General features: G+C 45.8%; 3 protein-coding genes across 3 annotated transcripts; 1 reads left to right on the forward strand and 2 right to left on the reverse strand.

Annotated features, from left to right (window-relative positions):
* Positions 1-5,918: 5,918 nt before the first annotated feature.
* LOC119216393 (coiled-coil domain-containing protein 122-like) lies at positions 5,919-7,722 on the reverse strand. Its single transcript, XM_037469223.2, has 6 exons — positions 7,670-7,722; positions 7,318-7,433; positions 6,701-7,099; positions 6,511-6,627; positions 6,327-6,400; positions 5,919-6,254 (listed from the first exon to the last, which is right to left on the reverse strand). The coding sequence occupies exons 1-6, from the start codon at positions 7,683-7,685 to the stop codon at positions 6,128-6,130; spliced, it is 849 nt and encodes a 282-aa protein (XP_037325120.2). The 5' UTR covers positions 7,686-7,722; the 3' UTR covers positions 5,919-6,127.
* Positions 7,723-7,998: 276 nt separating this feature from the next.
* Positions 7,999-10,459, forward strand: mtrf1 (mitochondrial translational release factor 1). Its single transcript, XM_037476562.2, has 9 exons — positions 7,999-8,495; positions 8,577-8,674; positions 8,771-8,852; positions 8,960-9,067; positions 9,147-9,319; positions 9,407-9,524; positions 9,637-9,773; positions 9,870-9,968; positions 10,128-10,459. Exons 1-9 carry the CDS (start codon positions 8,108-8,110, stop codon positions 10,263-10,265), a joined length of 1,341 nt encoding a protein of 446 aa, XP_037332459.2. The 5' UTR covers positions 7,999-8,107; the 3' UTR covers positions 10,266-10,459.
* Positions 10,460-10,865: 406 nt separating this feature from the next.
* wbp4 (WW domain binding protein 4) lies at positions 10,866-13,925 on the reverse strand. The gene is made up of 10 exons (XM_037476722.2): positions 13,783-13,925; positions 13,533-13,605; positions 13,378-13,440; positions 12,848-12,974; positions 12,554-12,760; positions 12,372-12,442; positions 12,197-12,272; positions 11,866-12,077; positions 11,539-11,768; positions 10,866-11,462 (listed from the first exon to the last, which is right to left on the reverse strand). Coding segments are annotated over exons 1-10 (1,269 nt in total). The 5' UTR covers positions 13,785-13,925; the 3' UTR covers positions 10,866-11,254.
* Between the last annotated feature and the right edge of the window lie 67 nt (positions 13,926-13,992).

Genomic DNA, 13,992 nt, shown 5'->3' on the forward strand with positions numbered 1-13,992 from the left:
ATCAACAAGAGCTGGTGACATCCTCAAGATACGAAAAGGTTTGGTGCCCAAGTGTACAAAAGGGACAGAAAAAGCCTCTTATTTAGAAGTAGAAATTTCCAGATTATGTTTAGATGATCCCTTGTTGGAAGTGGAGATTATTATTATACACGAGCGTCACAGAGGTGTTTGTTTTAAATTTCTATTTGACAAATGTGGGATTCAAACGGCTACAACTCATTCATTCATTGACTTAATGATGTTTTCCACTGGACAAAAAGCGGACCAATTCTAAATAGAATCCCAATGGAACTGTCCCCACTCCGCTAGAAATGAGTCTCTAGTTCCTTCGTTGTAACACATTAATCTCATGCTCATCGGGAGAAGTGCTTATGTCCAAACAAACAGATCTCTTGTGGCTTTCTGTCACACACACACACACACAAACACACACACACACACAGCACACATGCACTCAATCAGCGCTAAATCTCTTCTCAGCTGCTGCCCTTCAGCTGAACATCCGGCCCCACACACAACACAGCTCAAACCCTGGAAACATGTGGACATTCCTCCCCGTTGCCAGATACTCCGCGTGGGCCCTCGTTCCCGCCATGTTTCCTTGGAGCCGCGTTAACCCGGCGATTTGCACGAAGGGAAACCCCACCAGAGATGACACCTCAACGGACCCCGTCCGCTGAAGCTTTAACTCGGCGATACGAAGGGGAGAGAAACGGCCTCAGGGTCAGTATTTAAGCGAGACATTGAGAAAGGTTCCTCTCTGAGCAGAAAGAGACCTGAGGGGTCACAGGCAGGTCACCTCATATCTCTCCTATTCTGGGCCGTGGACTTCCTCCTCTCACCCCGTCTGTAATGGGGACATTGGGACAAGAAATATTGAGTCTAGACGGGGATTTCTCTGCTCATTGATATTCACTCACTAAGAGCAAGGAAACTCCTCTCAGTATAACAGGAGGCACGTGTCCCCCCCCCCCCCCCGGCGACTCAAAACAAACCGGAGACGAGCGCACGGAGGGCGGTGCCCGTCGCCGGCGTCCCGCGGCGAGAGAGGGGGATTAAGGGGGATTACGCCCCCCCCCCCCCTCTCTCAGCCTCCACTTTTCCTCTCCCCGCCACCTTCCTCTCGCTCCCTTTGACTTGTCTAAACAAACAAAAAAAAGTTTTCATCATCAAATGTCTCTCAGACGCCGTCTCTCGTCGTGGTAAACATCTGGTTTTACTGGTTCTCTAAACACCTGCGTCATTGGTTGCTGACCCCCCCCCCCCCCCCCCTCGGATCAAACAGCGTGTGCTCGACACACAGGATTCCAAGAGTCTGACTTCTTTCTGCGCATTCACCACAGCCGGTGTGTGTTTGACCCAACAGGGGGTCAAACAAAAGGCCGAGGCTTCTTGGAAAGCCGTGCAGACGCTGGAAGCTTCCGAGAGCAAACGAGCCAAGTCGAAGGCCTCATCTGGCGGACATCTGCCCGTCGGTCGCGACACATCTGCTGTGGAACAGATCCTCTTTTTTGTTTTCGCGGGGGGGGGGGGGATTGACAAAGCGAGTTTAAACAAACTGTGACTTTTCCTTAAGAGCATATTTGTTTTGAGATCATCTCAGCGAACTAATCAGGTCACCCACTCGCTCTGGTGGGTTTTCATTCTTTCCTTTTTTCGTTGTTTCCGGAGCCACATTTCTGCATATTCACCCTGCGCCGGGTACTTTGTGTACGACCAGATGTGAACAGCTGTCTGAGGTCGGCTGCTAGCGGCCAGGCTTCCTGTTGGCTTCCTGTTGGCTTCCTGCTTTCTAGACAGGAAGAGAAATCAAAGGCCTTCTCTTTTCACCAAGCCCTCGTTCCCACTTCCATTGTCTTTTTTAGAAAGGTCTAGTAGGAAGACGTGCAATTGCATTGTGTGTCATTATATTAATAACACCAGGCTGCAAATGGCATCTTCGTCTTTATTATTTTTTCTCTCAGTGCTGCGATATGAGACGGTGCGTCTAACGCGCTCAAACATTATGACTTTCATTTATTTTGCATTTCAGTCTTGTGTGAACGTGAAATGAGGTCAAAATGTAAGAAATGAAAGTCCCAATTTGCAAACAATCACAATCAATATTTCCCAAAATGGTCAGCTTGCCGTTCAAATTGACTCTTCTTGGACACCAGGGCCTTATGAATGACGGCAACAGATCTTAAACTCACTGAATAAATGATTGGAAGTGGTGCTCCACCTTTCGTACATGCACTTTAATATAAAATCAGACCTTTATTGAATTATTTACTGCCACACATGAAACAGTCTGGGGTACAAAGACACAACTCTTCCAGCTCGACTCCCGTGCAGCGGAGGGAGAAACGCGCCATCGCAGGTGTGGCATTCGAAGGGAAGCGTTTCCTGGGACGCGCACACAGCTGCAGCATCTGGCACGAGAGAGGATGCACATCACCGTCGCTCTGGTTGGCATCAACAACGTCACAGCAGCCGCCACTATGACTCCGTTACCACTATTCTATATTATTAGAATTAGAATGCAGGCTAAAGCAACACGTGTAACGTGTCATACATATAAATGTACATATGCAGTTTGTCAGTTTGATCTTGATTTGCCTGTTTTTGCCCAAGTAGGCCCTCCTCTAGACTGAATTAGACCACAGGGGTCGACACAGAGATATAGACTGAGTTCATATGTAGGTCAGGCTCACAGTTGGCAGCGCAGCTTGCCCCCCCCCCGCGCACTCCTCTCTTCATGCTCGCAGAAGAAAAGCGTGTTCTAGTACATAACATGTAAAGCCGACTAGCACTGACACACGTATGTATGCATTCAGCCAACCATGTTGTGTGCACGGTGTCCTCATCAAACAGAGCAGGTGTAGCATTCAATAAAATCAGGAGTGAGAAACATAAAGAATATGCATTGTAATGTGTAAACAAATACAGATGCATCTCCTTGGTTCTTTATGTTACATCTCAACATAATGCTTTTTGTCCTTTTTTTATAGCTGGCAATTTCCTAAAAATGTTCTTGATATTCCGGAAAAAGGACAACCTATAATTTGTTACTAATCAGTTCCAAAACTCCAGGGTTGAGATTTATTAGCACTAAGTGTTACCTGCAGGACTTTAACAGCATGAGGTAATGTATCCTCCTTCACTTCACACCGATGCTCCAATGGTTTCTCATCACATTATCGTGTATATGTGCAAAGTCATTTGTCACTTCTGATTGAAAAAGCCTGTTGAGCTTCCACACTGACTCTTATCTCCTCTCTCTCTCTCTCTACGAAATGTTCCCTAACAAGATCTCATTTCCCCCCTTTATCCAACACCGACACATATGCTGTATTTGTAACTTTAGAGATGTGGGAGTTGAAGCGCAACGCAACTCCCACCAACTGGGACTGATAAAAAAAACGTGCACAAAGAAGCACACATTGAGGCTTTGAGGGCCAACAAAGGCCGAGGAGAGGCCAGTGTCTGGGCCTCCCCGGACCGCTGAGCGGGGGGGCAGAATGCCTTAAATACTGTAGACCTCAGCTGCTTTCAAAGGAAACCAGTGACTTCTCAGGGCTCAGCTGCCCAACCAGTGTCTGTGTGTGCTTGTCGAGACGTTAGCTGCCGCTCCGCCTCACACGCTTGAATGCGAATGGGAAGAAGATGTGAAACGTTATGTGACATGTTCAGAAGGATCAGATCCACAAAAAATATGGATGACTCACTGGGTGGGTGCACAGACTTCCAGATGGTCTGAACACTGTATATTTATCTAAAAGCATATTTATCCCTGAGGGTGCGATACTACGGGTCAGATTTGCATGTATTGAGTCATGTCAGCTGGTTCTGTGGCAACGGTTGTAATGTGTTTTTAAAAACACTCTGCCGGTGTGTGTGTGCGTGGGCGCTTGTTTGCGTTTCTCAGGTATCAGGGTGGGGCTCCGTTATGGGAGTGTGTGTGCTCTTGGCCAGGGGTTATTTCCGAAACCTTTGAGTCATGTCACGCTATTAAGTTAACTATTCCCACATTCCGGATACACTCCGGACCGGTCTGAAAGCCCTGTGTGAGCTGGGCACACCTTCACCTGGTTTCATTGGAGAGAGAAAAAAACGCACCCAGTGGTTTAAAGTCAGAAGAACAAATCCCATGCTGAGAACAATGATTACGCTGCACATCCGATGTGAGAATAAGGCCAGGACGCTCGGCGGGGTTTAACCGTGAACTGGCAAGCTGGTGTTGTTTAGTCTAACAAGAACCAGTGGGAGCAATTAGAGGCCAGCAGAGTCACAGGGGCTTCCCCCCACGCGCCTCCTCACCTCTTTTTAATTACTTGTGCAAACAAAATGAGGTAAACAAACTCCCCCGGGTCCCTGGAGGTGAAGCCACGCTGGAGTTGGCCGAGCCGACTTATAAGGAATGCATGCGTCTCAAAGGCATCTTTTTTTATTAATGGTTTTGTTCCAGAGGCTTATCTTCACAGTGACATCACAGAAGACAACGTCCCAGCGGGCCTCCGCACGCGGTCACACTGCAGAGAGGTGCTAGCAGACACCCGACAACAGTTTAGATAATTCACGCAAAGCAGCAGGATAAACACGCTCCCGCGATGCATCGCCTCTGCTCGGCGGTGCAGTGACTGCACCTCGTCCTTCAGTGGTGTCAGTGCAGGAGTCTGTTACACACAGCACGTCCCTGGCGTGCACTCAGAGCTCGGACCAGTTTCAAATGGATCAAATCTACATGAAAAGGTGTTATTATGTCAATGTCAACACGGGTGAAACGTCTGATTAAAGTCGACAGGAGTAAACTTAGTAATACAATTAGGATATCAGCTAGATGTGTTTGTAAATCCCCAAACATCCCCCACAATACTTGGTCAAGTATATTTTAAATTGAAGATCGTTGCCAGAGTGGAGGCAGAAAAATGAGTCGCAGCCAAATAAACAAAAGCAACATATGGTGTTGGTGTATAAAGGGCTGGAGTTAAATTCGCTCCCTAATTAGCGAGCCTTAAATAGCTCGGACTCGGAGGACCTGGGAGGCATTTAGAGGCAAGAGTTTGATCTGAAGGAGCTCCCTTCTCCAGAGTGGAAACCTCTCGCTTTGTTAGTGCAACACTGAGCGAACGCATTCAAAGAAATCACTGAGGTTGTTTATTTATTGACAGTATGACATCAAGTGAAGGCAGAAGAAATAGCGATATATCTCTTGTATTCTCAAAAGGCCACGCTGCTCGGGGGGGCTCCTACGGGACTGTCCCTTGCAAGAGGACGTTTTGAGCAGTGGGCCCACGACTTCACGCGTGTGATCTCCAGTGTTGTGACAGTTTGGGTGGAGGTCGGACACACTGAGCAGGACTGCAAGCAACGCAGGGAGCCGGACCGCCCGGACGGATTCCCCAAGTGCAGCTGGAAGGAAATGGCCCACTAAAACTACACATTACGGTTGAGTGGGTGACGAAGCCCCTGTGAAATGTTTGAGTAGATCATCACATTTAAACTGATGTGGTTGTACTTTGAAGCTGCGGCTAACAGGCTGTACAGTAGTCGCAGTCCAGGAGTGGAGGAGGTTTATAGTTGTGGTTGGGGGGGGGGGGGGGCACGGTCCCGCCCTTGTTAGCGTGCAGTGGGGCTGTCACCTCGCAGACCATCAAGCGACCCGGCGAAGCGGAAGCTGGAACAGCGAGTACCAAAACAACCCCGTCCCGTCGACAGTTAGACAGGCTTCTGTTTTGCATGGGTCGCTGTCACGGACACTGACCGGACGGACCGATTAACTGTCACCCCCCCCCCCCCCCCCGACCTGAAATCCCCTCCCACGCACTGCTGATGGTGCCCCAGATTCAGCCTCAGAACAGCATGTGCACGACGACCTTATTGAAGGACAAAAAAACAGATAGACATCTTTAATACTGATCTCTCAGACAAAACTGGGGCATTTAAAGGAAAACATTCACCGGGACCCTTTGTGTTAACACTAAGCTGGTGGAGGTGAGGGCTTTGTGATGAAGTGAAACAGATGTCTGGACACTTAGTTAACACTGCTGCCCCCAGCTGTTCAACAGTAGTAACAGCAACCGCTCCTCGGTAAACACATGGACACAGACCCCCCCCCCCAATAAGGGGATAACAAATGGATCCTCCATCATAAAACATGTTCATCCGGTTCATACAGGGGGGGGCTCGGTTCGTTTGGGTCCCGGGGGGCCTCCAGCTGCCCTTTGAGCTCGGCTAGCTGCCTCTCCATGCGGTAGACGTCTACAGACATTTGCCTAAGACAGAAAAGGAGTGAAGCGTTTTTACTGTGTGATCCACTGAGTAGCAGCAGCGTCATTACTTTTTACCTGTGAACAGCCTGCGCCCGGCCCAGCTGGCAGTGGAGGCGCTTGACGATGGCTTCATAGCGCCGGTTCTGGATCTGAAGGAGGGAAAACGGCCTTAAGTCCTGGTGTTTTTCCTCCTGTTTTTTTATACATGAATTACATTTCAACAATGTTGAATTAAATTCCCCGTTTCTTTCTGCCTCACCTCTACGTCTTTCTTGATCTGAGTATGAGCCTCACGCTCTTTTTGCAGCTGCGCTCTCTTCTTAGCTATCGCCTCCCTCCTGGCCAAGATCTGCCTCTTCAGAGCGTCATTTTCGCTCTGCAGAAAGAGTAATAATTAACCTGATTTGCAATTCAAAATAATTCAGTATCATCCTGATCATTTGCCCCACCTTTGCACTCAGCAACGTGTTTCCATTTGGATCCTCCAGATCGACCTTCAGCTCCTCTTTCTTCTGTGTGAGCACCCTGACCAGTTTCCTTTTCTCCTCCAGCTCTCTGTGGGCCTCCGTCCGGCTCGCTGCATGCAGAACAGCCGCTCTGTGACCCTCCATCTTGCTTCGGTAAGCGTTGAACCCGGCCCGCGCCATGCCGGCGCTCTCCTCCTCCTCAGTTATGCTGCTCTGGAGCTCCGTGTTCTCCTTGCAGATGGCCCCGCAGCGACCTCGCAGGAGGCTCGTCTGGCGCTCCAGGTGCTCCGTCTGGGCCTCCAGCATCAGGGATTCCCTCACGTTAGATCTCAGCTCGTGCTCCGCCATCTCACCTGTCCTCTCCACGTCTGAAAGAGATGCCTGGAAAAGGAGGCAAACCAACATTTCAAAATCACTAAACTATTTGTATGTGCATAAAAAAACAATACACACTCAAACAACTTGGTGTTAGGCCGGCTGTCATTATGGGATCAATTCCACCTATTACTAATTACTGACTAATGTTACTACCGTGGCTGAAATGAGTAGATGAAGTGCTTAATAGAGAGTTGGTGTATTAATTAGGGGTAAAGGTAAACCTGCAGGGTGAGGAGTGTCTTCTGTCTCTCTTTCAGGGCCTCAGTCTGGGCAAAGCCATGTTGGCTGACATCCTCCACCGCCTTGGTTAATGAAAGCCCGGGTTTCTCATACGTTTCTGAGGCACAGATGAGTGTGTTTAATGTTAGAAAGACAAAAAATACATTATAAAGGGAGCAGAAAAGTTAAAATAAGTCTAAAGTGAGCTCAAATTAAGGTAATAATGGTTTGCTTACAAGATTAAGCTACAGGATTAGCCTATATTTATTTACCGTTAAATAACTCCATTTCATTTACTTTATTGATTCATTTTATGACTATAAACATGTTTAACTGTAACAGTTGTTGTCTTACCGGCTTCACTAGACATTTTGAATTCAGTTGACGTTAGTTAACGTTAGCTATAACGTTACGTAACGTTACAGACTTTTAGACTTTAAACCGTTAGCTAACCGTTACAGCCTCTTAAACGTTAATTAACCGTTAGTTAACGTGCGAATACACTTTATCACTAAACGCTACGCTAGCTAACGTAGCTAAACTTTATCTCACAATGAAAATGAATAGTTGAATGTTGAAGCGATTTTAATTAAATTAAATTAATTACAGTGGGCCTAACGGGTCGATACAGTGACACTACAATTCCCAGAGTTCCACTCTTCTCCTCGACCCCGTTCATCGAGCGTCAACTACTTCCGGGTACAGCTACTACAGTACGGCTCCTTGACAGCGGCTGTCAACACTTTGAACAACACGTTTCACCGAACTCTTTGCTCCGTTAAATGAAGTCAAATGCTCGTCAGTCGCTGTTTTCGACTGTGCTCTTCCTGCAGCCGTGTGGTTCCCGCCAGAAGAGCGGCATGGAGGACACTCGCAGGACAGCCCGCAGTGGCACACGGTCACGTCGCACAGGTGCAGCGCTGGGGCACAGTGGCCCCGAAACGCCCCTATCACAGTGATTCGGGGGACTTGTACGGCACCGAGTCCGTTCAGAGGCACGTGCGGCAGCTGGTGGAGGAGTTCAGGGACGTTAGCAAGATGTTACAGCTGTCCCACCTCAGCGAGTCGGACAGGAAAGCGCTTCTCAACAAGCACGCGGAGCTGCTGCCCGTGGCGCATGTGTTTGAGAGCACTGATCAAGCCCTAAAAGACCTCGAGGAAGTCACCTCACTGCTGCATGGTAAGTCTGTTGAACGTGATGATGGCATTCAACATCTTTTCCAAGTCCACTACCATGAGCTGCTTTCTCTCCTGGCTGCAGGTTCGGCTGCTACCAAAGATGAAGATGAACAACTGACCCAGCTGTTGAAGGAGGAGGAAGAGCAAATCTCCTGCCGGGTGAAGGCCTTGAGGAAAGATGTAAGAAGAAGAAGAAGAAAAAGAAGAAAAAGGCATGATCAAATAAATGCAGAAATGTGTTATAAGACAGTTAAAGGTTGTTTTTTTTCTCTTCAGTTGGTCAAAGCTCTCGTGCCCATCGATCCTCTCGACACCAGTAATATTCTGCTGGAAGTTGTATCAGGACGAACAACAGGAGGTATGAAATAATGAAAATAATGAAAACCATCACCATCACACACTGCTGGTACACATTTCCTGGTATTGCCTGTATCAAAACCCCCTTTTTTCTTTATGTGTTTCCAGGTGACATCTGTCAGCAGTTCACCAAAGAAATGTTTGACATGTACCAGGGTTTTGCCTTATACAACAATTGGGACTTTGAGCTTCTGAACTACACACCCGCTGAGTATGGTAAATCACATTCCTTTGTGTATAGAGTTATTTATTCTTTAAGCTTTTGAACAGCCATGTTTATTCCACCTCTTTTCAGGGGGTCTGCACCATGCCGCGGTGAGAATAGCTGGGGACAAGGTCTACAGACGCCTGAAGCATGAAGGAGGAAGTCACCGGGTGCAAAGGATCCCGGAGGTGGGCCTCTCCTCCAGGATGCAGCGTATCCACACGGGGACCATGACTGTGATCATCTTGCCTCAGCCAGCGGAGGTACACCTACTGTCTTCTTCTCGTCATGCTGTGTCATTAACGTCATTGAAAAGAAACCCCCCTTTCCCCCCCCCCGCCATGTGGTAGTTTGACATCGACCTCGATCCAAAGGATCTTCGCATTGACACATTCAGATCTCGAGGTGCAGGGGGCCAAAGTGTCAACACAACTGACAGCGCAGTACGCATTGTTCATCTTCCCACTGGTAAATCGCGCCTGAACAGCACTGAAGCTACTCCAGGTTCTGATTTCTTGTCGTGATAAACATCAGATGTTGTTGCCGTCAATCTTTCACACGTATCCGACCTTCCAAACAGGTACAACGGCGGAATGTCAGCAGACTCGCTCTCAGCTGCAAAACAGAGACACTGCAATGCGTGTGCTGAGGGCCAGGCTCTACCAAGGCATTATGGGTAAAGAGACAGAGCAGAGACATACAGCACGGAAGCAGCAGGTGAGGGAACTCCAAATCTGTAATATTCACTGATCTTTGTCACTTTGAATGGTTTTATTATTTCTTGTCCGCTTATTACGGCGCGGTTTGCTACAGGTGGGCACGCGTTCTCAGTCGGAGAGGATTCGTACTTACAACTTCAGCCAGGATCGTGTCACAGACCACAGGACTGGATATGTTACTAGAGATATTAAGGTGTTTTTACAATTTCTGCATATATCAGAAGAAACCTGTACATTTCACGTTTGCCGTTCTCGTGGTCGTGTCTTCATTTGTTTGCCTTTTTAGTTTGCTCTTTCTCGTTGGTGTTCTCCAATCAGTAAGTGACACGTGTGTGTTCTGTCCCATGTGTAGGAGTTCATGAGAGGAGGGGAGGCTCTCCATGATCTGATCGGTCATGTACTCGAACATGCAGAGAGGGAGGCTCTTCTGGAGGTGGTGCGGAGCAAAAGTGGGAAAGCAGCAGCAGAGTCGGGTCAGTTTGTAGACTGACACCACTGAAGAACATACAGCACGTCAATCGGTGAATGCAATTCTCCAACACGTCTTACTGTGATGCAAAATATACCTATTTATAATATGTTAATAAGTCATGAATGTGCACTGTCAAATGATGCAAAGTAAGCCTAACTGCAGTTCACTCATACTTTACAGATTTTTATTTTCCTAATAAAATATTAATGATGTATTTGTGTCATGGTTATTTCCTCAATAACGCGAGAGCATTACAAATGATCAATAAACCGATTGTAATTTTCTTATTAGTCTTAAAACTGAGCTGTTACATGTTAAAAGTTGCAGTCATCTTATCTAAATAAGGACCCATTGCATTTGTGAACCATGTGGGAATGGGCAGAAGGCTGGAATTTCTACTACCCACCAGTAAACCTTTTTAGTGAAGCTGACTTTTTACATTGAATGTAAAAATGTAGACTGATATTGCTAAATATATTTCATATACGGGGGCTACACACACACACACACACACACACACTATGCCATGTGTGTGCCAGCTGATGAGAAACCACCCCTTTTATTTTCCTTGGCTCATTTGACCTTATTTCTTTACTTACATCAAAAAATAAGTTTATATTTTCAGTATTCAGAAAGTCATTTATTGAGATCATGTTGCCATCTTGGATATGGCTGCTTTGACAAAAAAATATTGCAATGTTTGCACAATAAGAAATATACAAATATGGAAAATACAAAACGTTTTTACAATTGTCGTATTTAAGTAAATCTGACGTCGTCAAACGGCCGGATGAATCGACAATATTGTATTTCTAAGACTAAAAATGTTGCACACCTTCATCATGAGTTTATGTGGATATTTTTGTGTGGTCGTTTTGTTCTTCTCAAATTTGTCCTCAAACAATATGCAAAGAAAATAAAAATAAATGTAATATGCTCGAATAATGTAAAAAAGAAAAATCCTTTAATGGGTCTAGAAGTATTCTGCAACTTCTACTGAATTTGGGTCATTCGTCATCGTCGTCTCTCTGTCGGATGCTCCTGGATTTTCCGTTCTGTGTCTTGTTTTTCCTAAACGAGGCAGGTCCACCTTCCACTCCGAGGGATGTGATGATGCGTTCCTTGAACTTGGGTTTTGGCTCCGGCGGGATGTCGGCCGGAGCGCTGCTTGCGATGATTCCCTCCACCTTAGGAAGCTGCAAGTCCACCTTGGCGCTGCGAAGACAAAGTAACGGTCAGAGCTTTTCCGGTGGCTACAGTAGCTACACGGGTCTCAATCAGCAGCACTTACTATGGATCCACTTCCTCCTGGATCTTTTCCCAGCGCCCATATGGATTGGTGGTTTTTGCCCTTCTTGCTTGTTTCCTCACTGGAGCCGCCTCTACCTTCTTCTCTTCAGGTTCAGCCGTCGCACTTTGGACCTCTTCCTTTTTTTTCATCTCTTCAGCCTCCCCTTTAGGAGAGTCGTCACTCACTTTAGCTTCTCTCTCCTTTACTGATGGCTCTCCTGATTTCCTTTTCTGGACACAAAAATTGAAAAGTTTATACGGAATCTTACTAAGCAGGACTTGAATTTGATCTTTACTAATTCTCATTCACTGCCAGGACTCGTCTCACCCTGAAGCTGATCTTTGGGGTTTTGGGCTGCAGGCTTTCTTGTTCGGGGGCTTCAGCTTGATGAGATACGGGGGGCACGCTGGACTTCTCCTCTTCTCCTGGGGGTGGCTCAAGCGGAGTGGTTGAAGGCTCCATCTGAATCTCTCGCCCTTTGTAGGGCGCAGTTCCAGGTGGCTCAATCGGAAAGCCTGCCGGTTCCTCCCAGCTAGTCTCTACGAGGACAGGTAGATAAAGCATGTCATTATCAGACAATATATCTATAATGAAGAAGTATTAACAGGTTTTTTTCTAATTAACTATAAACCTAACTATTAAACAAACAATAATTCACCTCCAGTCTCTGAGTTGTAGTAATATCTATAACCATCAGGACTGACAGCTTCCTTCCAAGGACAGCCTGAAGAGCTCTAAAGGCAAACACAATATTAGCATACAATCAATCAACCAACAGATTTTGAAGTAAAATTGATACACTACAAATGTACAGAAACAAAGTCCAAATGCACCTCCGTCTGTCCAGGTTGTGCAGGCGCTGGATTTGCTCCCTGGAAACCCTCTGGTTTTTCCCATTTAGATTCTGTAGTTAAATAAAATACAACAACATAAGGCCAAAAGCAGGTTGGAAAGAGTCAGTTTGACCATAAAGTGTAATAATGCCATGTCGGTTGGGTTTTCTAGTCCATCTCACCTCCAGTTAGGCTGTTGTAATAGTACGCGTGTCCATCTTCTGTCCGTCCTTCAACCCAAGTTTGTGCCTCTTTTTGGGCTCTCAACTTCTTTTTTTCTTTCTCTTGCTTTTTCTGAATTTTGGCCTGATGTCTTGTCTTATTTATTACAATAGGAGGTTTTACCGGTGGTTGTGGTTGTGGCGGTGTGGGTATTTGGGCTGGTAATCCTAATGCAAAAACATATTTCAAATTATAAACGAGTAAAAGCTCCGGTAGAGTAGAAAATGTTACATATAATTTAAATGTCAAGCTACCTGCCGACTCCCTTTCCATCCTCTTCAGATCTTCCTCATAAGCCTTCAGCGCAGCTTCCTCCATTGCCGCAAACTCTTTTGACATACGCGCCTCCTGCTTGGCCTTGTCAACACTCTTCTTTTTAATCTGTAGGAAGAAAGATTAAATGAGACGCAGGGTTGAGGCTAGTCACTAATAAAAAGTGAGGGTTGGAGTGTGAGTGTTAAGTCTGGACCTTATCTCTCCTGCCAGTTCTGAAGGCTGTGCTAAGTAGTAGTTCACCGAGAATTGATTATATTTGTATTAATATTCTAGACATTATGTCCAAGCTGTCTTTTATAGCTATTCACATCAATCAATTAATGATCACACTGCTCTTATTTCTGAAGATCATATCACATCCAAAAACAGCGGTATTTAACTACTGGTGGAGTTATTCAATTGTTTCAACACAGGAAGAATAAATAAATATATATATATATATATATATATATATATATATATATATATATATATATATATATATATATATATAAATAAAGGTTCATACCTCAGAGATTTTTGCAGCCACATTTTCTTTGTGATTCTTCCCTCTTTCGTGAAACTCAACGCTCTGCATCGCAAACCAGAGATGAGGAGACACATGAGCATAATATATGGGTACTGTGTTCAGCAATAACAATTCGATTTCTTTGACAAACTCACAGGCTTATTGTCGGCAATCCAGCACTTGCAGTACTGGCAGAACTTCCTTGGTTGTGACTTCCAGTAGTCAGCCCTGACGATAGGATAGGAAACCATCAATAAATTGCCAACATGTTTGAATCCTATTAACTTTAGCCTAAAAAGCGAATGCGGCTAACTAGCTTGATCTTTGCACCAGGGTTTTTATTTGACACTATTTTGAAGAACTACTCCCTGAATTTACAGAACAAGATTGTATCTCAATACTTACATTTCAAGTCGTAGTGGTTAAAGTACGAGTAGGGTATTTAGAACGAAACAAATAAAAAGACAAACGCTTCCCACATTTCAAGAAAGACAACAATGTCCGTTTCTGATGACGTCATCGTCACTCGCCTCAGAGATGAGCCCTCGAGCTGATCTAAAATAGTAAAAAATGAATCTTTATAAATTAAAATTGATTACAAACATCTAGCACTGA

The sequence above is a fragment of the Pungitius pungitius genome, chromosome 3, assembly GCF_949316345.1.
Source record: "Pungitius pungitius chromosome 3, fPunPun2.1, whole genome shotgun sequence".
Taxonomy (NCBI): domain Eukaryota; kingdom Metazoa; phylum Chordata; class Actinopteri; order Perciformes; family Gasterosteidae; genus Pungitius; species Pungitius pungitius.